At 48.4% G+C, this 24,512-nt stretch overlaps 1 protein-coding gene across 1 annotated transcript; it reads left to right on the top strand.

The window, feature by feature from the left end:
- The first annotated feature begins 768 nt into the window (after positions 1-768).
- LOC144167356 (uncharacterized) lies at positions 769-1,690 on the top strand. Its single transcript, XM_077696642.1, has one exon. It carries the CDS (start codon positions 1,007-1,009, stop codon positions 1,688-1,690), a length of 684 nt encoding a protein of 227 aa, XP_077552768.1. The 5' UTR covers positions 769-1,006.
- Positions 1,691-24,512: the final 22,822 nt, after the last annotated feature.

Genomic DNA, 24,512 nt, shown 5'->3' with positions numbered 1-24,512 from the left:
ATGCTTAAGAAAAGTGGTTGTCGAAACAGGTTGCTAGTTTCTGTTGCAGAAAAAGTCCTCAGAACTGTTGTCAAAGGAAAAGGTGTAGAAGTAGGAGGTGTAAAAGAACGCATCCGACCTGCCGTCTTGCAATACGTTCACGGCGTTTACTACAGGTTAAAAAAAAGTCGGGGGAAAGCATAAAGTACCAGTTGTTTTCACTGCACCTTTATAGCTAGGTGGCCTTTGTAAGGCTATGCAGTTAGGAAAAGAAAAGGGAGCATCTAAGGCAACATGCAAGGTTCGACAAGTGCGAAAATTTGGGAATTACGCGCAGGGTGTTATATAGAAGATACCTTTGTCTTGCGGTCCTTTCTACATCGGACAATCAGGCCGATGTATCAACGAAAGTCTGCGTAAACATAGATATGCCGGCCACAAGTGAGCACAGCGGGAAATCTTGCGGCACACCGTGCGAAGTGCAAGTGTGAGGTCCCATTTCACAAAACTACCATATTGTTCCGCGCTTAATATAAAATGTCCAAAGATATTTACGAAGCGTTTTCAATGATTTCAGGACGTGAGGGTGAATGCATGAGCACCCCTTCGATTGCGCTCACCCAGCGCGAGATTAAGTTTTTAGAATCATCTTTCTAACGACTGCACGTGGACCCGCTTCGACCACCGCTATCTTTGTATCTCTTTTTTCAGTATATTTCACCCGTCTGACTTGCCCTCCCCATCTATAAGAAATTTGTTGTTGCTGTTGTGTCATTTGAACCGTGTCCTTGCGCATGCGCCCGCTCAGGGAGTGCCACTATCTGCCCTGTTCTCTGCTGCGGCTATCGCTTATAAGCAGCCGCGCCTAATCCTCTGCGTTCTTCGACTAACATCTGGTGACCAATAAACATGGTCTGCTCGTCCCGGTTGACTACTGCCTCCGTCTAGTCAAGAACACAACAGTGGCGACGAGGATGGGATTGCCGTGACCAGGAATCAACGGAGGCAGCCGGGTCGATACAGCGACATGGCTTCGCTAGGCCAGTTCGAGCGATTCGACGAAGATGAGGACGAAGACTTTGAATCATACGTGGAGCGGTTTGAACACTACGTCCGCGCCGTGAAGGTGAGCGATGATTTGAAAGTCTCGACATTCGTGACCGCCATGGGCAAGAAGACTTACCGCACGTTAAAGAACCTGCTCGCCCCAGCAAAGCCTGAGGAGAAGGAATACAGTCAGCTCGTCACCGTTCTCAAGGAGCATTACGCCCCCAAGCGAATGGTGATTGCGGAACGGTTCCGGTTTAATCGCCGGTCCCAGCATGAAGGTGAGAGTGTGGCTGCATTCGCCGTGGAATTAAAAAGGCTGGCGTCGTCGTGTGAATTTGGGCCCTTTCTGGAAGAAGCGTTGCGGGACCGGTTTGTGGCCGGCTTAAAAGACCAACCGACCCAAGCGGAACTTCTCAAGAAGAGCACATTGACCTTTGACACAGCGTGCGACATTGCCAAAAGTGTTGAACTAGCTCGGGCCGAGACTAAAAAGTTTCAACCAGCTACGAGACAACCGGAGGAAGTGCATGATGTTCGCCACACCTACCGGGCCAAGCCCGCAGCTAGAGCTTCAGCCAAGCCAGCAGCAGCAGCCTACGGAGCGGAACACCCCATCGAAACGCCAGACTGTTTCCGCTGCGGTGGATCATCCCACGACTGAAGGTCCTGCCCGTTCCGGAAATACAAGTGCCATCTATGCAAGCGGATGGGTCATCTGTCGAGGGTCTGCAAGGCTGCCTCATCGCGCGCGGTGCGGGCCGTGGACGACGTCCGTGACAACCTAGAGACAATGAACGGTGAGGACGAACTTGTGCTGCATAACATATTTGCCTGCGACAGTAGCCATCCTAGCTATACTGTGAACGTTAAGGTGGCAGGTAGAAATGTGCGAATGCAAATCGACACGGGGGCATCTGTTTCGATTGTACCTGAAAGTGTGTTTGTGAAGTATTGGCCAGACCTAGCCCTGGAAAGTTGTCGAATTAGGCTACGAACGTACGGGGGCGTTCCCCTGCAGACCGTGGGGAGGGTGAAGGTACCGGTCGAGCACCATGGTCAGGCGGTCACCCTCCCGCTAGTTGTCGTGCGGACGCCACAGAAATGTGAGACGGTGCTGATGGGTCGAGATTGGCTGGAGGCTCTTAAGCTGGACTGGTTGAGCGTGTGCGGTGTCAGCGTAGACAAGGTAGCACAACTGGTAGAAAAATTTCTAGAGGTGTTCGAGCCCGAACTTGGGTTGATAAAAGGCACCCCGGTAAAACTGCTTTTGAAAGAAGGAGCACGCCGGTGTTCTGCAAGCATCGAGCTGTGCCTTTCGCGATGCGAGACGCGGTGTCAAAAGAATTGCAGGCGCTGGTAGGAGCTGGGGTCCTAATTCCGGTTCAACGTAGCGACTGGGCAACGCCTCTAGTGGTTGTTTATAAACCCAACGGGGAGGTCAGAATTTGCGGGGATTATAAAATGACAGTAAACCAGTCTCTCCGAACGGACCATTACCCGTTGCCAGTAATGGAAGATATCTTCGCAACGTTGCACGGGTGTAAATACTTCACAGTCCTAGATCTCTCAACGGCCTACCAGCAACTAGAACTTGATCCGGACTCGCAGAGTTTGGTCACCGTGAATACGCATCTTGGCTTGTTTCAGTATACACGGCTACCCTATGGGATCACGAGTGCCCCGTCTATTTTTCAGGCGGTAATGGATGACCTGTTAAAAGGCCCAGATAGAGTATCCTGTTATATTGATGATGTGTTAATCGCTGGGGAAACCTTCGAGGAGTGCTATCAGAAGGTGGAAAGCGTGCTAGCTAGGTTTAAGGAACATGGAATTAAACTGAAAAAAGAAAAATGTAAGTTCTTTGAGACGTCACTGACCTACTTGGGCCACGTGACAGACGGGAACGGAATTAGGCCTTCAGACGTAAAAATAGCAGCAATCAAGGAAGCGCCAGCCCCAAAGAATAAACAGGAACTCCGGGCGTATCTGGGACTGTTGAATTTCTATGGCAAGTTCGTTCCCAACCTATCAGCAGAACTAAAACCGCTATACGACCTACTCAGAGATAGCACAAAATGGAAATGGACAGCTGAGGCCGAGCGAGTGTTCCAAACAAGCAAAGGATGGCTTACGCAAAACACGGTATTAGCCCACTACGACCCATCGAAGGATCTCGGCCTCGTCTGTGACGCGTCAGCCTACGGAGTGGGAGCTATACTGTTCCACAAAGAAGGCCCAGTGGAAAGGCCGATAGCCTTTGCGTCGAGGATTCTCAGTAAATCCGAGCAGGCGTATGCGCACATCGAAAAAGAGGCATTGGCAGTAGTGTTCGGGCTGCGCAGATTTCACAAATACTTGTTTGGTCGATCCTTTAGCATATACTCTGATCACCAGCCATTGCTGGGCCTGCTCGCGCATGATAAGCCAGTTCCCGCAATGGCAGCAGCGCGTGTTCAGCGTTGGGCTTTGCTTCTTGCAGCCTATAACTACCGCTGGGTTTATCGCAAGGCTAGCGAGATTGCAAATGCTGACGCACTGTCGCTGTTGCCTTTGCAGCTGTCGAGCCAAGCACCCGAGTCGGAAGAGGTACATTTTTTTTCTGTGCTCGATGAAACCCCGCTGTCTGCAAAAGAGATTAGAATGGAAACGAAAAGGGACAAGGTCCTATCAAAAGTTCTGTTTTACACTCAAAACGGCTGGCCTTCGCATGTGGCAGAAGATACACTTGCCCCTTATTTTGTACGGCGTAGCGAACTGTCTGTTGACCAGGATTGTGTAACCTGGGGAAATCGCGTGATAGTGCCTGTTGCGCTTCGTGAAAAGGTGTTATCAATGCTGCATGAGGGCCACCCGGGAATGACGCGCATGAAAATGTTATCTAGAAGTCACGTGTGGTGGCCGAGGTTAACTCAAGACATAGAACGAGCAGTGAAAGAGTGTATGACGTGTCAACTGGCGCAAAACTCAGCACCCAGCGTCCCATTGTTGTCGTGGGGCTGGCCGACGCGAAGGTGGGAGAGAGTGCATTTGGACTTCGCGTATCGAGAGCAACAGTGGTTTCTGGTGCTGGTGGATGCGCATTCAAAGTGGGTGGAAGTGTTTGTGATGAAAGCGACGAACAGTGAAAAGACGGTGGAAAAACTGCGTAGTGTGTTCGCTGCTTATGGATTGCCGGAAGTAGTGGTTACGGACAATGGCCCGCAATTCACGTCAACTCAGTTTGCAACGTTTTTGAGCAGGAATGGCATTCGGCATGTGAAGTCGCCTCCTTATCATCCAGCATCAAACGGCAGCGCTGAACGGTGTGTGCAAACAATAAAAAGAGATCTCTTCAAGCAGGTCCTCGACGAACAGCGGACTGGGGAATCAAAGACTCTCCAGCATCGCATTGACCAGTTCCTGTTCAGGTACCGCAACACCCCAACCGGTACTACAGATGAAACTCCAGCGCAACGGTTCTTGTCGTGGAAGCCGCGGACGCGGTTGAGCCTTTTGCATCCAGATATGGAGAAAAGAATGACCGAAAAATTGGAACGAATAAGGGAGTCGGCGAACCAAACGCGAGGAGGCTGCAGAGAATTCAGTGAAGGCTCCCGCGTATTAGTGAAAGGCTTGCGCCCGGGTGACGCCCGATGGCTCGAAGGAACCGTGCTCAGACGTGTGAGCATCAGCACATACGTTGTCTACGGGAGGAGAGGAGCGCTATGTTCATGCCGATGACTTACGCCCATGTACCTTCCAGGAGGGCCCGAGGTACCATCAGGCCCCGGAATGTGAGCTTCCGGACGTCTAGAATCCCATGGCACACCAACAAATCCCACTCGGGACTCCGGGCTGGGCAAGCACCGCAGCTCCAGGGGAGCTCATGCCGGTCCCGGTTACCAAGGCGGTCCAGCCGGCCTCGAGTCAGCCCTCGACCGAGGACACTGTGGTCCTACCGCCGGCTACGGTGAAGCCAATCGCAGCCCATAGCCCCACGTCTGCAGATCAGGCCTCCGTGCCAGGTCTTACCTATCCCGAAGCCCGCGCATCAGAACCGGAGAGGGACAAGGATCCCCAACCAGTCCTCCGACGCGGCACGCAGAAAAGACAACCCCCGGAACGCTACAAGCCGTAGCACCGACTAATGAACCTTGTGTTGGGGAAGGGATGTTGTGTCATTTGAACCGTGTCCTTGCGCATGCGCCCGCTCAGGGAGTGCCACTATCTGCCCTGTTCTCTGCTGCGGCTATCGCTTATAAGCAGCCGCGCCTAATCCTCTGCGTTCTTCGACTAACATCTGGTGACCAATAAACATGGTCTGCTCGTCCCGGTTGACTACTGCCTCCGTCTAGTCAAGAACACAACAGTTGCTTTCTGTGTTTTCTATATATATGTTTTTGTATTGTTTCGAATAAAACAGTTGTTAGTGCGCCGTCTTCTCGTGAAAGTCTACGTTTTTTTTCGTGCCCGTCTTTGTGTTCACACCAAGCACAACGTACCTTCAAAACCATTTTCCTGAACTGCATCTATTTCTTCTGTAGGAAAGATCTTCACTCTCTCTCTCTCTCTATCTCTCTCTTTCTCTCTTTCTCGTCGCAAGAGGCGAAAAGGTTCGGTCGGGCATGCACACAAGATAATAAACACCTTGAAGCACTGGCATGGATACCTTCTTGCTCAAACTGACCAACACCCCACAGCCGCAACCTTTCAAGCTCACATCTCAACATCTCAAGCCACACAAGCGCTCAGAGCCCTTGTCTCTCCTGGGCCATGGCCATTAAAAACCCTCGTCACTAGTCTTTTTCTCAGCGCTGACCTTCAGTGCTTGTGAAGCATAGCTCGCAAATACAGAAACTGCGCTCGAAAACGCTCCCTTGGTGTAGAATTAACGCTACCGCGTCTTGCATCTTAAGACCCAAACGTAGATGTCACCTTAACTTCTTTGAATTAGAAATTGTGCACCTTGTCACTGTGAATAAGCGTCCAATTTGACTGCTTCTAGCGGTTGTTATCCGTGAGTTTAACTACAGTACTACGTAGAACCACATAAAATTTTGAGCAGTCAGTGCTGCTCGGTAACATAACGATCTCAAACTGCACACAGACGCAAACGTTGAGGCTACACTCTATCGAAAAAAGGACTACAATTTCGTCTTCTGGGGGACTAAAGCCTTCGTCACAATCATTGCCCCCTTTAAAGACTAAATGTGAGCGGACGAACGGTTAGACGGCCACCCGGTTGGTCCGTTCCGATACTCTCCAAGGACGTAGTGCTGAAAGGGAGTCGCAAAAAAAAATGCATCAGCAGCGATTGTACCACCGACTCCTCCAACAATCCCCAAGGAATCGAATACGCCACCACTAGGCCACGCCGCCGGAAAGAAGTTTTAAGAGAAAATATGTACTCAAGTGTACAGCGTGGACTACTGTGCACAACGCGACAGATTCGTTGCAACTCGTAGCCGAATTTCTATCCGTGCAAGAAAACGTTAACGCGATTGGCGCTTTGCGCTTTGCTAACGGCAGGGGATATCGCTCAGTTCTATTCTAAGTAGAGCCTCACTATCATAGTTTTTTCTCGTAAAGAACAATAAACTCTTCGCCTACTTGAGACAGGTAGCTGGGTGATAGGACGGCTCATTTGTGTCCGCAAAAATTACCGCAAACTAAGTATATTTTAGTTGTCGCTGCATATTAAATGCTCTAGGCATGGTATGTGAAAGCGGTCGTCTTTGTCACTGCCAGGATGGGGAAACAGACCATATTTTCCAGCATAAGCGAAACCAAATTCGGTGTTGCTTAGCTGTGGATACTGCAATTTAAAGTTGTTTGACGACCGAGACCGGGAAACGCATCCGAGTTATCCGAGTTTCACAGCAGTTGCAGCATTGTCACAGCTTTGGTGCTCAAGCCAATTACGTACTGAATGTAAAGTATAACATCAGGAGGGTTTGCTGTAGCGAGCATTATCAATTTGCAGTGGCTGTCATCAGCAACTAATGCGTTTTTATCGTCTGTTATACATACACATATTCATTACGCTTGGGGATCAACGTTTGCTATTGTCACTAATATTTGTCCAAGTGTTGACGGCCTTTAAATCATTGAAATCTTTTAAATCATTGAAATGTTTCATTGGCCGTTATAACCTCGCGCGAATCGTATGGAACACAGCTTATTAACATAACCCCACCGAGAAGCGTTTGTCCATCGCACTTCGCCACTCCTTGCCATTACCCGCAGCTCGACTAACCCTAAGCGCTGTTCTTATAACTAGCATCGATATTTTTTGGTAAAGCTACTTAAGGAGAATGCTACCTAAAGCTTCCAAGGATACCAAACTGCTACCTTTGAAAACTTATATCTGACCACTATTAGAATATGCTTCCATCATCTGGGACACATACAACTCGGTTAATACCAGTAAGCTTGAGGGCATACAAAAGAATGACCGCGTATCTGCTCCTTTTTTTGCAAATGTAGTCAAAAGACGATAGTCTTTGTACACCTTTGCCAAGGAAATGCCTCCCTTTGCTCCCCCGCTCACCTCTCATGCTGTTCCTGTACCGTCGCGCTCATTCCAAGGTAAACACACTAAAGGCTTGCGCGAGGCGATTTGAATTTACCGCGTTCCACTGCTACAGGCCGGGTTCCTCGATGCCAGCGCTGCAGTACGGCGGAGACGCGCGTGAATGGAGGCGGCAGACTGCAAGGTTTATAGAGCCGCGTGGCCGTGCTCCACGTGCGTTCCAAGCAGAACGTGGAACCTAGCTAGTGGAACCTTTCGTTGCTGTTGTCGCGTGATTTTTCATATGCCGCCACGAGGCGGCGGTTTTCTGCAGTAAATGTAGAATATCATTTGCTATGGAAATAATAAGCATCCATGAATTTTTTTAATAAAGGAACACCGTAAATATCCCTTGTGTACTAATTGCCCGTCTTATATTTGCGTAATGTGTTGTTCTTGTTCAACAAAGTTGACCAGTATGAACGCATAAACAGGGCTTAGACGTTTACATGTGGCTGTGAGTATATATGACTATTGCGTAATATCCATTTTACTTTGGCCGGGTGGCTGAATCGAGTCACAGACAAGCAGACGGACAGGCGTACAGACAGACCACAATTTCTGGGTTTAAGTTCCCCAAAAAACTATCGTCTTTAAAAAACGCGCCATTTGTTTGTAATTCATACGGCTGGATAACGTCTCCTACGCGCCTTCTCCGCAGGGCTGGTTTGGAAAGCCTTGAGGTACGACGTTATTATGATCAACTAATTTTTTTTACTTGTTGTATAGCGATAGACTTCATACGGACAAGGAAGCATACATCCAGCCAGCCATTCGCCACCGAACTCGTTCGAAGTTCAATGAAAGTCGCTGAATTTTTATGCAAAGCAAACATTTTTGAAAATTACTTTTTCCCTGTACGTGCCATAAATGTAACCTGTCATCTACTGATGTGCAATGCAATGGTGTCTTATCATTTATTCGTGCCTTGTTGAATTCAGCGCGATATATTCTTCTTGTTTAGTTCTTACCTTACCGATTGTACTTGTGCAGTTTTTTTCTTGAAAGCGTTGTACTCATATAAGTGTACATTTATGCTAGTATGTTATCCCGTTTTTTCTGTCTCCCTTTTGTATCATTCACACCTGCTCAAAGCCTGGCATCCAAGCTAGCGTTAACCTGTAAATAAAAAAAAACCAACCAACCAATAAATAAATAAATATATTAATAAATCTGAACCTGCCCTGATGAACGATTCCGACGGGTAATGGTCATCGTCCTGGTCTCCTGTTGCCCAGACGCATGTCTCGCCCGATTTCTCGTCGGTGACTCCACGTTATGCTCCTTGAGAGAGGAACCACCTTGTCGCGGCGCCAAACCCGGCTGCTGCTACGTTAACGGGCGGTGGGCGCCGATGGGTCCTGGTTAAGGAGGTCGGTGTCGCGTTAGGACTCGACCGTGTGGCAGATGATGTGGGCGCCTGGGCAGCTGCGCTGGGCAATCCGATGGACAGGCGATCGCCGCTGAACTAACTTGTCTCCTTCGGCATCGCAGGGTTTTCCTCGCTTTGCCGTGGCACCGTGGACGAAGGTAGCAGGAACAGGAGTAGGACTGGTGCTCTACGCCGGCTGTAAAAGCAGTTTGGGTCTCGTGTCCACTGCTGGCTGGAAATTTCGCTGGGCTCGAAGCTAGCTGCATGTGATGGGGCCGTCGATGGTTGAAAGTCGAGTCGGCAAGGAAAGATGCGTAGGGCCCCTCTCAGAGGTGGTGGTGTTATGGTGGCCCAAACAATGGCGCATACCCACTTGGGGGATTCCATTGATTACAATACGAGGCAAAATAGAAGAATTTTAGTCTAAGTCAAGAGAAAAAGAGTACAAACAAGAAAAAATAACGGAAAGGATAGTAGAAATACTAGGCAAAAGTCAGCCTAATAAGAATATTTTAGCACGGCAGAGGAGCTGTCTCCGAAATGAAAAAGTGGATGGCATTGTACACGTCCCTGTAGAATCGGCCCAGCTTAGTGTCCCAAAACGACACAAGCACTGTTACAGTCAAGGGCAGTCCAAGACGTCGCAAGAGAGCCCCCAGAAGCCTTCTCCACTGATTACAAAATCAGTGGCAAAAAAGGAAGAAATTTTGTTCGGTTTCAAATTCGTGGCAAAAGTGGCACAAGGGGGCGGTTGCCAGATCTGCCCGTGATAGGTACTGATTAAGTGGAGGCACACCACAGCGAATAGAAGTCAGCGATACTTCGGCCAAGCGAGTGGAGAGACCTCTTTTCCAGCGGAACCTGAGATCTTCAAGTTACGGAAAAGTGTACAGCCCGTAATCAGAGGCATCCTATTCATTAGGTATTGGTGATAACGTGCCAGCAGCACGCAAGCAAACGGGGGAAGCACCTCTACAATCTGTAACGCCAATGCTGTTTTAGCGACGTGTCAGCGGTTTCATTCAGGGTTAACTCGAAGTGGCCGCGAAGCAAACCGAGCCGAATCTCTCTCAGGTGAATGGGGGCGTGGGAATAAAAAGTTTTAGTAATATGATTTAACGTTTCTGAGGAGAGAGCAGTGCACACTGACAGGGAGTCGGTGAGCAACATCATAAAAAAGTGCACCGAATCAAGTTTCAGGATTGCCAGAAGAAGGGCAAGAAATTCTGCATAAAAATGTGGATGAAATCTGGTAATCGCAATGAAAACGGCCAATTCCATTCGAGAGAGAAAATACCCACCCCGAGCTCCTCATCTTTTTTCGAAGCGTCTGTTGCAATGACCACGTGGGGTGGGTATTCAGACTGGTGAGCCAGGAGAATGTTATTGATTACGTTAATCGGGGGAAACAGCGAGTTTCGGGAAAAATGTTATCGAATGAAATCCTTACTACTGTTGATGATAACTGCAAGGCGGGAACTGAAAGAAGGGTGGTGTTGCAAAATGATCTGTGCAAAAATGACCTGTGTGCATTGGCAAAAATGACCTGTGTGCGCCGGATACGAGATTAATAAGAACCAAAAAACGACATTGCATGTTGGAGGAAACAGCCTGTGGTCTCGCCAGCGGGGACTCAAGCAACTTTGCGAATGCATTGACTGTTGATTATTTGAACCCGGAGTTCAGCGTTGGGACTCTGACTTCTAAATACAACACCCGAATCGCGACGTAACCGGGCAGTCCTAAGCAGCAGCGCAATGCTTGTCGTGCAAGCTTCACCAAAGGCAAGAGCTTTGCCTTTGATCGATATTTGGTCTGGATGGGGGAACACGACATGGATATTGGGTCTGGAAGGGGGAACACGAGAGTGGCACACTTATTAATATTTAACGAAATTTTCAAATTGTCCAGCCAGAATTCCGCGGCGTTCAGATATGACTGAAGAGAATGAAACAGACAATGAGGGAATGGATATCCTGCGAAGAAGAGAAAAAGGCAATATCATCCTCATAAACATATGTCTGTACAACAGGTTGAATAGGTATGGAGTTCAAGAGCGCATTGAGTAACAGTGATTGGTGAAGCAAGTCGAATGACAGAAAACGGTCCTTCTTCTTCACGAGCTGCTCGTTTCTAGCACGCCCTTGCTGCTTGGGTGCGTGCCATGTCGAGGTAGGATTAGGAGGGGCACTGATCATGAGAATAGGCTCGGTAGAAATGCTTGAATTGTTGCATAATCTTGGAGTAGTGTAGAATGACCAGGCAAAACTTACCATCGACTGTGCGCAGTTACTTTTCAGGCAAGTCTATTGTCCCAGCATTATGCTCCCGCAAGAATAACAAAAATCCGTTCAGTATCACCGGAGCTACGCGAAGCAAAAAAAGCGGGGACAATTGCGTTTGCGCCATTCCCTGTTATTCGCCCTTGGACAACGCGATGAAGGCTGCGTGTTACCTCCCGGGGATAGCGCGGCACCAGACGTTGTATGCGGGGGCTCGATGTGTCATCCGCCGGCGAGTTTTTTTCGGGTTTTCCGCGACCTGGAGTTGTCGCTTTACAGTGCGGTAGGTGCGGTGCGAGACAGGGCAGACATTGGTGCTTGCTGGAAAGCGTGCGCTCAGCACGTAAACGCTTGTAACAAGCAGTAAACGCTTGTTGTTGAGTGGCATGGTCGGAAGTTACGTCGTGAATTTGTCCTTGTTGTTGTTGTTCCTTTTTTTTTGTGGCGCATACCCACTTGGTGGATTTGCCAGGATCTGGAGATATATTGGGGCTAATGCCCCGATTTAGGAGACTAAATTTGGAGAAAAAAAATTGTTGAAAAGAATAATTGCACAACAAAGACAGGAATTTTCAGAAGTCTGCACTATGCAGGAATTTGCAAGAAAAGGCTATGCGGGAATTTGCAATAGGCTTTTATTTCGTCTGTGTACAAGAAGAGAGGCTAACAGGGTAGGCGCCTAGTCTCTGAGACGTAGGTGTGGACGGCTGTAACCAAATTCCTGTGGGGAAACCCAAGTGAAATGGCACCAAACGACAGTAAGACCGGCATTCAAAGGGTGAGTCCAAGGCGGTGAATTGGCTCCACGAGGTATTTTCTTCTCATTGAAAAGAAGCCGCGGCAATGTAAGAAAAAATGCTCTAGGGTTTCGGGTTCATCACAAAGAGCACAATGACGAGAGGAGGTGAGCCCAGCGCGGTGCATATAGAAGTTGAGCTGCGGAACTCTACAACGTAAGCTAGTTAAAGTAACCTCGCATTGGCGAGATTCGCAACATCGCGAGTCCTACGCATATGCCAAATGGGCGTAATCATCGAGGGAGGTGATGGGATCCTCCTGCCTCCTCGCCAGATGTTGATGCCGAAGGATCCGTGCTCCGGCCAGTATGGAGGGAAATGGACAGACGCTGATCGGAGGGCTCCTAGTGATGACCTCGCTAAAGAGTCTGCTTCTCCATTCAGATATAAACCCTTATGCCCAGGCACCCATATCAAGCGGATTTCTCACAAGTGGGAAGGAACTAAAAAAACCAAATGTGAAAAGAAGAGCAGAATTTTTCTCGGATATCATAGCGGAGCAAACAGCTAATAAATCAGACACAATTACGACATTTAATATCTGGGGAGATAAGTATTTTAATGCTATGACCACTATGACTATTGCCTTAAACTCAGCATAGAAGACTGGGGTGAAGTCCGGTTGGCGAATCGAAAGCGACCATTTGAGTTGTGGACTGAAAATACCCACACTCGCTCTCTCCTCAAGTTGAGACACACCAGTCGCTACAACCACATATGTATCCAAGCTGGACAGATAGTCGTTCAACAAACCGGTTAGTAGACGTGTAGGCAGCCTTTTCGCATTGTTAGGAAAAATGTTATTAAATGTTACGGGAACAGGGACAGCTTCCCAGGACATCTGCATAACGGACGGAATGTTAATATTACGATGTGAAAGTAATGTCTGGGCGTACACACATTGAGGGCGGTATTGGTGGGGCCACCACGAGTTAAAAAATAAAACCGGTCGAGCCACCATCAGCGACAAATTTCTGCTGAGGGGCGATTCGAAAATCCCAAGCATCGTCAGAGCAGTTAAAAGCTTAAACCGAGACTCTAGTGCAGGCAGCCGGGACTCCAAGTACAGGATGTTATGTGCTATTAGCTGTGTATTTTGGAAGGCCGAGACATAATCTCAGGGCACGTCGCTCTGGCAATATAAGCGGATTGAGTTTGTACATTGGAGATCCAGAAAAGAGAGCACAGCCAAATTATAAGATAGGGCGCACGTACCCGCGGTAAATGAATATTAAGGTTCTCTTCACATCACAAAATTCCGAAATTCCGGTTGCTAATTCTTCGCAACAGGTCAAGCGCCCGTTCCCCCTTCGTCGTAATGTGCTTTATATGATGCCGCCAATCAAGCTTATTCTCATAAATAATACCCAAGTATTTTAAAGTTGTCACTTGCGGTATAAAATCATCCCGGTATCCATGGCAGAGGGTTACGGGCACTGATACGGGGAATACCAGGACCACGCACTTGGCAACGCTAATCGACAAATTCAGACTTTACAGACACCTTTCGAGATAATCCAAATAATTTTATGACGCCTGATATAGCTCATGTATGTCCCGTGCTGCTGCAAAAAAGGCTATATCGTCCGCATAAACGTAACCGCACACTTCATTGCTGGTAGGAATGCATCTCATCAGTATGTTAAACAGAACCGGACAAAGCACTGACCCTTGTAGAACGCCCCTTGTCTGATCTGGTGTGGAAGTCTTAAAACCATTTTTCGAGCATAAGAACTTGCGGCCAGATAGAAACTGCTGAATCCATGAAATAATATAATTGGTTATCCCGCATTCTTTACGTTTAGCTATAAGGACGCTGTATTCTACACTGCCGTATGCTTTCGCAATGTCCAGTGTGACAAGCGTGCAGATTAGTTTGTTTCTACGGGCAAACTGGATACGACTCTCCAGGTCCACATGGGCGGACCAAATGAAGCAGCCTGGACGGAAGCCAATCTGATGTGCACGCAGTAAATTTTCCCTAGATAGGAGTAGAAGTAAAGTAAACGGCCGTATACAACTCTTTCGATCAATTTGACTAAGTTACTGGTCGAAGCAATTGCTCCGCACGCACTCAACCCACACGCACGCACACAGACGAACGGGCACACACGCGCATAAAACCTCCCCCCCCCCCCCACAGACACACACCCACGCATCCGCACAACCACACCCCACCCACGCGTACCCCCACACAACTCCTCCATACACCCCCACACTAACCCACGCCACCGTGCGCACACACACGCACGCGCACAGGCACACTGCAAACCTATACCTACAGGTTGACGCATAGAAGAGGTTGGGGCACAGCACCGACGACAGCGGATCGTCATCATCTCAGCATGCGCCGCACATGTGCCATATTACGGCATATGCGTGACCCCATTAAGTATAATCTGGCCAACAGGAACCGACTCACCGGAACGATCTAAGAGTTTCCCTTGAATAACGTCAACTCACGACTAGAATTTAAGAACTGCACTCCACCAAGGCACCTGTGAAGCCCTCCCCGACTGGCAGAACACCACCTATGATGTCGTGAATGGTGCAATTAGCGTGTAAGCGGCTCGTGTGGCTTTACGCAAGAGAAGCACGGCCCGGCAGCCGAGATGGATGACGTTACTAATAAGCTACTTCCTAACCTTAATGATCGCTCAACAGAAATTCTGACAGCTTACTACAATCGTTACTGGGCGGCTGGGGCATATGCCACGCGAGCGGAAACTCAGTGTTTTTTTTTTCATCCTGAAACCATACAAACCGCTGCCGCTTAAGGTATACCTTCCAATCATCCCTTCACATCTTGCGTGGGCAAAGTGTTAGAGCATGTCGTCCATGGGAGACTTGTGAGCCACATGAATCCGACCGAAACACTTCTCCGCACCGTGTTCGGCTTCTGGGTCGCACTTTAAGTTCAAAACCCACCCTTCCAACTAAAACACGAAATCAACGCGACCTGTACCCCCCTTCAAGGTAGATCACGCAGTGGATCTCGAGGAAGCTTTTTATACGGTGTCGCACACCAGGCCATCTTGTGTAACGTTGGCAGATTTGGGCACCGGGTAGCCGCATGTACACCTTCATCGCATCTTCCTTTCCAACCGTACGGCTGGTACAAATCAGCACGAAGTGTTTTGCCGTTACGCTATTTGCGCGAGGTACAACGGCTGCAGTGAAGTTCTGTGCATTGCGGAAAAGTTCCACGTGCGGCGGTGAAGCCAGTTCATTAGTAGCTTTCCCGGTTGTACAAGCCGGCGACTGAGTGCCACCCGGCCGCTCGGTGGCCCGTGAATCACGGACGCAGCCATTGCGAGGACCGGCTCAAACTGGGTTCAGCAGAGGCATTTTCGACCAGGTACTGACTACAGTGACGGGGCCCCGTCACTTTAAAATCTGCACTACAGCGACGGGGCCCCCTAAAGTTCCGTCCAGAGGAAACGCAACTCGCGTTGAGAGCAGTCTCTCTTGATTTTTACCCAACCGTCCAAACCGCTACCGCTCACTGACTAGCCAGAATCACTGATAATTATGAATCATTATTAATAATACAGACGGTCGGACTAACTCTAGCTCTATCCGAACGGATCTCCAAGCCGCCACCCGACGCCCGCTTCACAATATTTCAGCGAGAGCAGTTGGTCTTGTTTTTTACCTATCCGACCAAACCTCTTCCGCTCACTGACTAGCCAGAGTCACTGTTAATTCTCAATCACTGGTAATAATTACAGGATATCGGGCGTAACTGGCGATGGCTACGTCGGCCTTGGCTCCAGTGAGCGGGAGCGGTTCGGCCGCTTGAGTAAAAAACGAAGACCGACTGCTCTCACCACGTGAATTGTTTTGCTGTTACAAAACGCTGCTGCTGCTGATGATTTTGGGTTTAATGGCGCAAGGCCGACAAAGGCAAAGAGCGCCATGACAATGATGAAAGAGATGAGAAAGATTTGTAAAGGAGGCACTAGTTTAAAAAACTTTACTCAGGGGGTTGGAGTATAGGGCCATTATAAAGCATAGTGAGTATACTAAGATAAATGGCGTATAGGGTCATATTAAAACAGTGAGTGCAAGCACCTAAGATGTAAAGTCTCAGGTTCCACCACTGTTTTAAAACACATAATGAACACAGGTGAGGTTATGGTCTATATGATATGTATTTTAAAAAGTCTACATCTGCTAGGTAACTAAAAACTTTTTTGTATTGGAACATTGGATGGTCTGATAAAAATAGTGAAGGGTGCAAGGGATTGTTATATGTGTAAGCTTCATTAAAATGACGTTTCCTTTCAATGATGCACATGTCACACTCAATAAGCATATGAAGGACAGAAAGCTGACCCCCACATCGATGGCACTGTGGCTTGTTTGCATCTGTTAAAAGGTATGAGTGTGTGATGTGTGTCTGGCCAATTCTAAGTCTGCATAAGGCTACTTCTATTGATCTAGCATGTTTCTCAGAGGGAGGTTTTTCAATTTTAGGTTTAATGACATGTAATTTGTTGCCTATTTCTTTATCCCACTGTTGTTGCCAGTGCTCTCGCAGCTTCCTCCTCACATAAGGTTTGAGGTCTTCATATGAAACCAGCTTAATATCTATGCTTTCGCGAAGGGCATCAGCTGCAGCACTTTGGTCAGCGGCTTCATTTCCAGCAATGCCACAGTGGCCCGGAACCCAGCACACTGTGACAGCAAGCTAGAGACTATAAGCCGAGTACAGAGCTCTTAGAACATCATTAAAAGTTGGGTTTTTACTAGCCTTCAGAGATTAAAGCTTTGTAACAACACTCAGTGAGTCTGTGTATATAACTGAGCTCTTAATTTTGTTTTGGAGAATGTGGTTCAAAGCTAGCAGGATACCATATGCCTCTGCAGTAAATATACTAGTGTTCGTGTTCATTGCTTTGGAAAAAGTGAATATGGGGCCAATTGCAGCACAAGACACCGCTGCAGAAGTCTTCGAGGCATCTGTGTAGAATTCAGCTGCCTTGTATTTGTCCCTGAGTGACAGAAAGTGCTGTGTAATAACAAAGTTTGGCACATTTTTCTTTTGCAGTTCTCTGAAAGACATGTCGCACTGAATTGGGCAAATGTCCCACGAAGCAACCAACTCATGAATGGAGGTGCAGTAAACTTCAGCAAGAGGAGATCCTTTGAGCGGCGTGATACTGCCAAAGAGAAGGGTGGTGCTACGGATGGTCGATTTTCAAAAAGTTTATTATTAGTGTTATTTTTCATAATTGCGTTCAAAGGGTGTTCCTTCATAGAAGTAATCTTTGCAGCACACATCAGAGCTGTGTAAGTGCGCTGGTACTCCAAGCACCACTGATTATATTCAACGTGAAGGGATGGAATGGGGCTTGTTCGATATGCACCTGTTGCCAAACGAAGCCCCAAGTTGTATACTGGGTCTAACATTTTCAGTGCTGTTGTGGTTGCAGACTGGTATACAATGCATCCATAGTCAATTCTTGACCTTACTAGGCTATTTAGAAGTGAAAGCAGACACTTTGTGTCCGTTCCCCATGACTGATGCGATAGTACCTTTAAAATGTTCATCGTTTTCAGGCATTTCGTTTTTGGTAATTTAATATGTGGTATAAATGTGAGTTTGTGGTCAAGTAAAATACCCAGAAACTTGTGTTCATTTTTATTGGTATGGGCTGACCTTGTAATGTAATACAAGGAGGGGGCTGGACACCACGCCGCCTGGAAAATACCAAAACAGCACTTTTATCAGCATTAAACATAAACCCGTTCTTGTTAGCCCATGTAACCAGTCTGTTTACAGTTAATTGGATTTGGCGTTCACATATCGATAAATTACAGGACTTAAAACTAACTTGAATGTCATCAACATAAGTGGAGTATGAGACAGTTCGTGGCAGAACATTTTTTAGTGAACTCATTTTAACAAGAAAAAGTGCGCAGCTCAGCACTCCCCCCTGGGGTACACCATTTTCTTGAACAAAGGTTCTAGACAGCACATTACCCACACGAACACGAAATGTGCGATCAGAGAGATAGTCCTTAATAACGTTGAGCATATTACCAGTAAGGCCAAATGACTGCAAATCTAGCAATATACCGTATCGCCATGTTCTATCATACGCCTTCTCCATGTCAAAGAACACATTAGCAGTGTTGCTTATGGATGAAGGCGCCTTTCACATATGATTCAAATGCAACCAGGCTATCTGTAGTTGACCTTCCAGACCTGAAGCCTGTCTGATTTTTGTCTAACAGACCATTAAACTCGAGAAAGTACAATAGTCGCCGATTTATCATTTTTTCGAGCAGCTTACATAAACAACTCGTTAAGGCGATAAGTCTGTAACTCGCAGCAAGACAGGATTCTTTTCCTTCTTTTAGAAGCGGTACAACGATAGCCTCTTTCCATGTTCTTGGAAAACGACCTGTTTGCCATATTTTGTTAAAGAGAGAGAGTATTGCATGCAGGGTTTCACTGTGTAGGTGTCTGATCATGTCATAGCTGATTCGGTCAGCTCCAGGGGCTGACTTACCACATGTCGAGAGTGCACTCATCAATTCAAGCATGGTAAATGAAGCATTATAGCCCTCATTTGAGCGTTGGTTCACACGAAGGGGCTGACGCTCTGCTGCCTCCTTATGCTGTAAAAATGTTTGTGTATAATGTGAAGAGCTGAATACATGCTCAAAGTGTTTCCCAAGAGCATCTGCTTGATCTTCTACTGAGTTACCCACACTACTTACAAGGGGAATAGGATGACTCTTGTATCCTTTTAGCTTCTTTATTCTAGTCCAGACTTTCCTACAATCCGTATAAGAATTTATAGATGATATAAACCTGGTCCAACTTTCGTTTTTTGCCATACGTCCCGTACGCTTCCCTTTAGCTTTTGCCTGCTTAAACTTGAGAAGGTTGTCGGCCGTGGAATAGCGGCGTAAAAGTGCCCACGCCTTGTTCTGTTCAGACCGTGCACGCGCGCAGTCCTCATTCCACCATGGTCTGGGTTTTGGGAGAGTTTTAAAAGTAGTCTCTGGAATGCTTTTCTGAGCAGAGTCAAGAATGTGGGCTGTAATCAGTGAACTTGCTGCTTCAACATCTAAATGGCATATTGTTGTAGGGGGTAGCCTGGAAAGTTCTTTGTATGTTTTTCAGTCAGCTGCTTGTAATTTACATGTTCGAAGTGGTTCTGTGCCTTGAGAGTCATTGTTTACAGCAGTTAGTTTTGCAGGAGAATGATCACTGCCATACGGGTTGTTAAATACACTCCATTCAAGCATAGGCAGCAAGATTGCAGAGACAATTGCAAGGTCTATTGCTGAGTATGTGTGGTGTGTGGAGTTGTAATATGTGGGGCGTTTCTTATTAAGGATGCAACATCCGGATGTCGTGACAAACCTTTCAATGAGCCGCCCTCGAGCATCGGCTCGCACAGATCCCCAGATGGGGTTGTGAGCATTAAAATCACAGGTTATGATGTAAGGTTCAGGTAGTACATTGATTAGGTTTTCAAATTCGACGTTGGAAAGGCGGTAGTCGGGTGAAATGTAGAGAGAGCAAACTGAAACTAGTATGCCAAAAACTATGGCTCTGACAGCTACAGCTTCGAGTGACATCTGTAGCTGGAGGTACTGAAAGGCCACAGATTTTTGGAGTAATATTGCCACACCACCAGACGGCTGGATGCAATTTTGTCTGTCCTTACGGTAAACAATGTACTGTGTTAGGAAGTTTGTCTGTGATGGGCGCAGGTGTGTTTCTTGGAGACACAGTATTTGTGGTTTGTGATTGGTGAGGATGTCATAAATATCGTCTAGATTTCTTAACAACCCCCTACAATTCCAGTACACAACACTTTCAGCAGCCATGAAAATTAGCAAAAGAGAAAAAAGGATCATGTTCTGAATCATGTTTTTTCCCTTCTTTTTAGCAGGCCGTGTTTGGGGGCCCTTCTGAGCAGGTTCACTTAGGTTTTGGGGTAATTTCCAGGGGCAGCGACTTTACTGGCCTTTGGGTTGGTCGGTTTGCCACGACCTGTGGCACCGCGGCGCTCCTGTGATGCCTCAGGAGCAGACGTACTTGGAGAGACATCCATAGCCTCAACCACGGTTTCTGAAGTTGAAAGATTGTCAGAACCAGACTTTGTGCTCGAGGCCGTAGCCGCAGCACTGGGCACAGCTGGAACAGCAGTAGCCACAGGAGCAGTCTTCTGCTGTTCACAGGTGCCTGAGACGAGGCCAGGTCAACATCGCTGACCTGTACAGGAGTCGTGCTGGCGGCCTCTCGCCCAGCACTAGGTCGGAGTGCAGCAGCAGAAGCCACGGTAGCGACTTTCTGCTGCTGAATGGGGGGCTGCGACGGGACCAGGTCAGCCTCGCTGTACTGGGTGCCCGCATCTACCAGACGACGCCCCATCCCCCGGCGAGCTGCGTCTGCGTAACTTTTGCCCGATAGCAAGGCAAGCTTCAGGCGGGCTTGTGGGAACGTTAGGTTCTCAGTGACTTTCAGTTTGATTATTTCTTTTTCTTTTTTGAATGATGGACATGCACGTGAGAAGGCAGAGTGTGATCGACTGCAGTTTGGGCATTTCACTTGTTGCTTCAGTTGTTCACTTGTGGCCGATCCATCTGTTGCAGTGAGCACAGATGGATCGGCCACGGCACGACAGAGTTCCATGGCCATACTTCTGGCACTTGAAACACCTTCGCGGATTAGGTATGTATGGACGCACTGGACAGGAAATAAATGCAGCATGGACCGATTCGGGAAGTGTTGGACGGTTGAAAGTCAAAACAATGTGCTTAGTTCGGATTGACTCACCTGCGCGACGTATAGTTATCCTCCGCACAGCATTTACGCCTTGGTCTTTGAGCCCTTCGAGGAGATCGTCTTCAGTCTCATGAAGTAGTTCTCATTCAGAGATGACGCCTTGGGTTGTGTTTAGGCTACGATGTGGCGTGACCGTCACTTTTAGTTGAGCCAGGGTGTCCTGTTTCAGGAGGTTTTCACTTTGGTTTGTCCTTTGTACTTCTACCAGCAGGTCACCTGAGGCAAGTTTTTTTGCATGGTAGTCTTTCCCAACGATGTTCTCGAGGCATTTTGCAATGAGGAACACCGATTTTTTTGCTAGGGGTGCATTTGCTTCTTCAGAGTGTACCACAAGGTATTTGTTAAAGGTTTCGACAGGTGGAGCTGCTCTGATGCTAAGTACTTCGGTGCGGCCCCTTTTCAGGGACCGATCAGGTTTTTTTGGGATGGAAAAAGAAGCCATAAATACATGGTGTACATTCGGTAGCAAGGCCGGCCGCCCACCACCGAGCCCAACAAGGGAACGTGACTTAACACGCTAGCCGTACCTTGCCACTATATTCCTATGCTCGGGATCGAGGGTGACGTCTTTGCACAGGATTAACCCTCGCCGCCTGGAAAAACTTAGAAATAAGGAAGAACTGAGATGACAGGACAGTGTTAGGAAAGGAAATAGGAAAGAGAAAGAGCTGAGAGGAGGACAGGAGAAGGCGACTGGCTGATTCCCCCGGGCGGGTCAGACCGGGGGCACCGTCTGCGAGAAGCGGGGGCCGAAGTGGCGTGTTGCCGCTGCTGGGGGTCCGTAAAGGACCAAAACAACCCCAACTTTGGCTCAGCCACCAGGTTCCCCTTTTCGCCGGACACGGCAAAGCCACGCACAGCCGGCGGGACGTGGGTGGGTCCAACCCACATGTGCTCGGGTCCGTGGTGTTGCAAGACACCAAGTGCCTACGGCAGTAGGCACCCCTGCGGAGCTCGGGACCGTGGTGGCGCTACTCACCAAAACACCTTGAGTACACAGGTGCCCCCTGCGGGGTGTACAAAACGCTAACCACACACACACACACACACACACACACACACACACACACACACACACACACACACACACACACACACACACACACACACACACACACACACACACACACACACACACACACACACACACACACACACACACACACACACACACACACACACACACACACACACACACACACACACACACACACACACACACACACACACACACACACACACACACACACACACACACACACACACACACACACACACACACACACACACACACACACACACACACACACACACACACACACACACACACACACACACACACACACACACACACACACACACACACACACACACACACACACACACACACACACACACACACACACACACACACACACACACACACACACACACACACACACACACACACACACACACACACACACACACACACACACACACACACACACACACACACACACACACACACACACACACACACACACACACACACACACACACACACACACACACACACACACACACACACACACACACACACACACACACACACACACACACACACACACACACACACACACACACACACACACACACACACACACACACACACACACACACACACACACACACACACACACACACACACACACACACACACACACACACACACACACACACACACACACACACACACACACACACACACACACACACACACACACACACACACACACACACACACACACACACACACACACACACACACACACACACACACACACACACACACACACACACACACACACACACACACACACACACACACACACACACACACACACACACACACACACACACACACACACACACACACACACACACACACACACACACACACACACACACACACACACACACACACACACACACACACACACACACACACACACACACACACACACACACACACACACACACACACACACACACACACACACACACACACACACACACACACACACACACACACACACACACACACACACACACACACACACACACACACACACACACACACACACACACACACACACACACACACACACACACACACACACACACACACACACACACACACACACACACACACACACACACACACACACACACACACACACACACACACACACACACACACACACACACACACACACACACACACACACACACACACACACACACACACACACACACACACACACACACACACACACACACACACACACACACACACACACACACACACACACACACACACACACACACACACACACACACACACACACACACACACACACACACACACACACACACACACACACACACACACACACACACACACACACACACACACACACACACACACACACACACACACACACACACACACACACACACACACACACACACACACACACACACACACACACACACACACACACACACACACACACACACACACACACACACACACACACACACACACACACACACACACACACACACACACACACACACACACACACACACACACACACACACACGCGCACGCGCACGCGCACGCGCACGCACGCACACACAAAACACGGTGGGAGAATCGAATCACAGACTACAACGTTCGTAGTCAGCGGCTGAACCACTACACTAAATCCCAGAATTTGTTTTAATAACAAACACTTTATTTACAGAGATATATACAGGATCACATCAGATGATTGCAGGGTATTCGCCGTGCACAATAGTAGCATTACTCATGTAGAAAAATAGGCGCATACTGCCTTTACGCTAGCATGGCGTAAGCATGTTCTGCCGTCAAGTGTAAGCTAGTGGCATCGTAATGCTGGCACAGCCGCGGAGTTCGGACGGTAATTACACCAGCACGAACGTTGTCGAATGGATGACGGTGCCTTTTGTACACCGCTTGAAGGGAACGGGATGGGAGCGAAGGGAGGGGAAGGGCATTCTGGGCAAGCAGAGGTGAGCAGGAGTGTTTCCCGGTCCTAGCCATCAAATTGAGTCCCATCTCCTCCGCTCCTTCACCTTAAATTCTGAAAGGACATGCGAACCCTGCGCCAGTGCATCACGCAACCCGGAGTCTGAGTCAGGCCCGTCAAGGGCGGCCACTGCCCACTGCGCCTTCTGAACAAAATGCATCCACGCCGGCCGAGGGTGTTCAGCGCATTCAACAGCATCCACTCTTGCCATCCAAAGCGAGTGGAGGCCCGTGATGTGGATGCAATCTAGGAGGTGTGAGAGTTCCGTGTCTGCATCCAAGAACCTTAAGTTGGTTCATGTGAGCTGCCATTGTGTGCCAAAGGAGCACTGCAGCTCGTCCCAGAAATACGATTCCGTATTTCACTCTAAGAATACATGCTCGCCCGTCTCCCGCCTTCCGCACAGCGCACAGTTGGCCCCTCCAGGGAGGAAGAAACCCCGCTCTTCCTGCCTTGCCTTAGTTGTGAGTATCCCAGCGTGCAGACGGAAGAAGAAATCTTTCGAATTTGTTGGGACGGGGAGCTTCCGCACACGCCGTAGGACGTCACTTCTTAGGTGGCCTAAAGGT

The sequence above is a fragment of the Haemaphysalis longicornis genome, unplaced genomic scaffold, assembly GCF_048455015.1.
Source record: "Haemaphysalis longicornis isolate Haplotype H1 unplaced genomic scaffold, Haemaphysalis longicornis Haplotype H1 scaffold_2, whole genome shotgun sequence".
NCBI classification, from domain to species: Eukaryota; Metazoa; Arthropoda; class Arachnida; order Ixodida; family Ixodidae; genus Haemaphysalis; species Haemaphysalis longicornis.
This window is presented reverse-complemented; position numbering and strand designations above follow the sequence as displayed.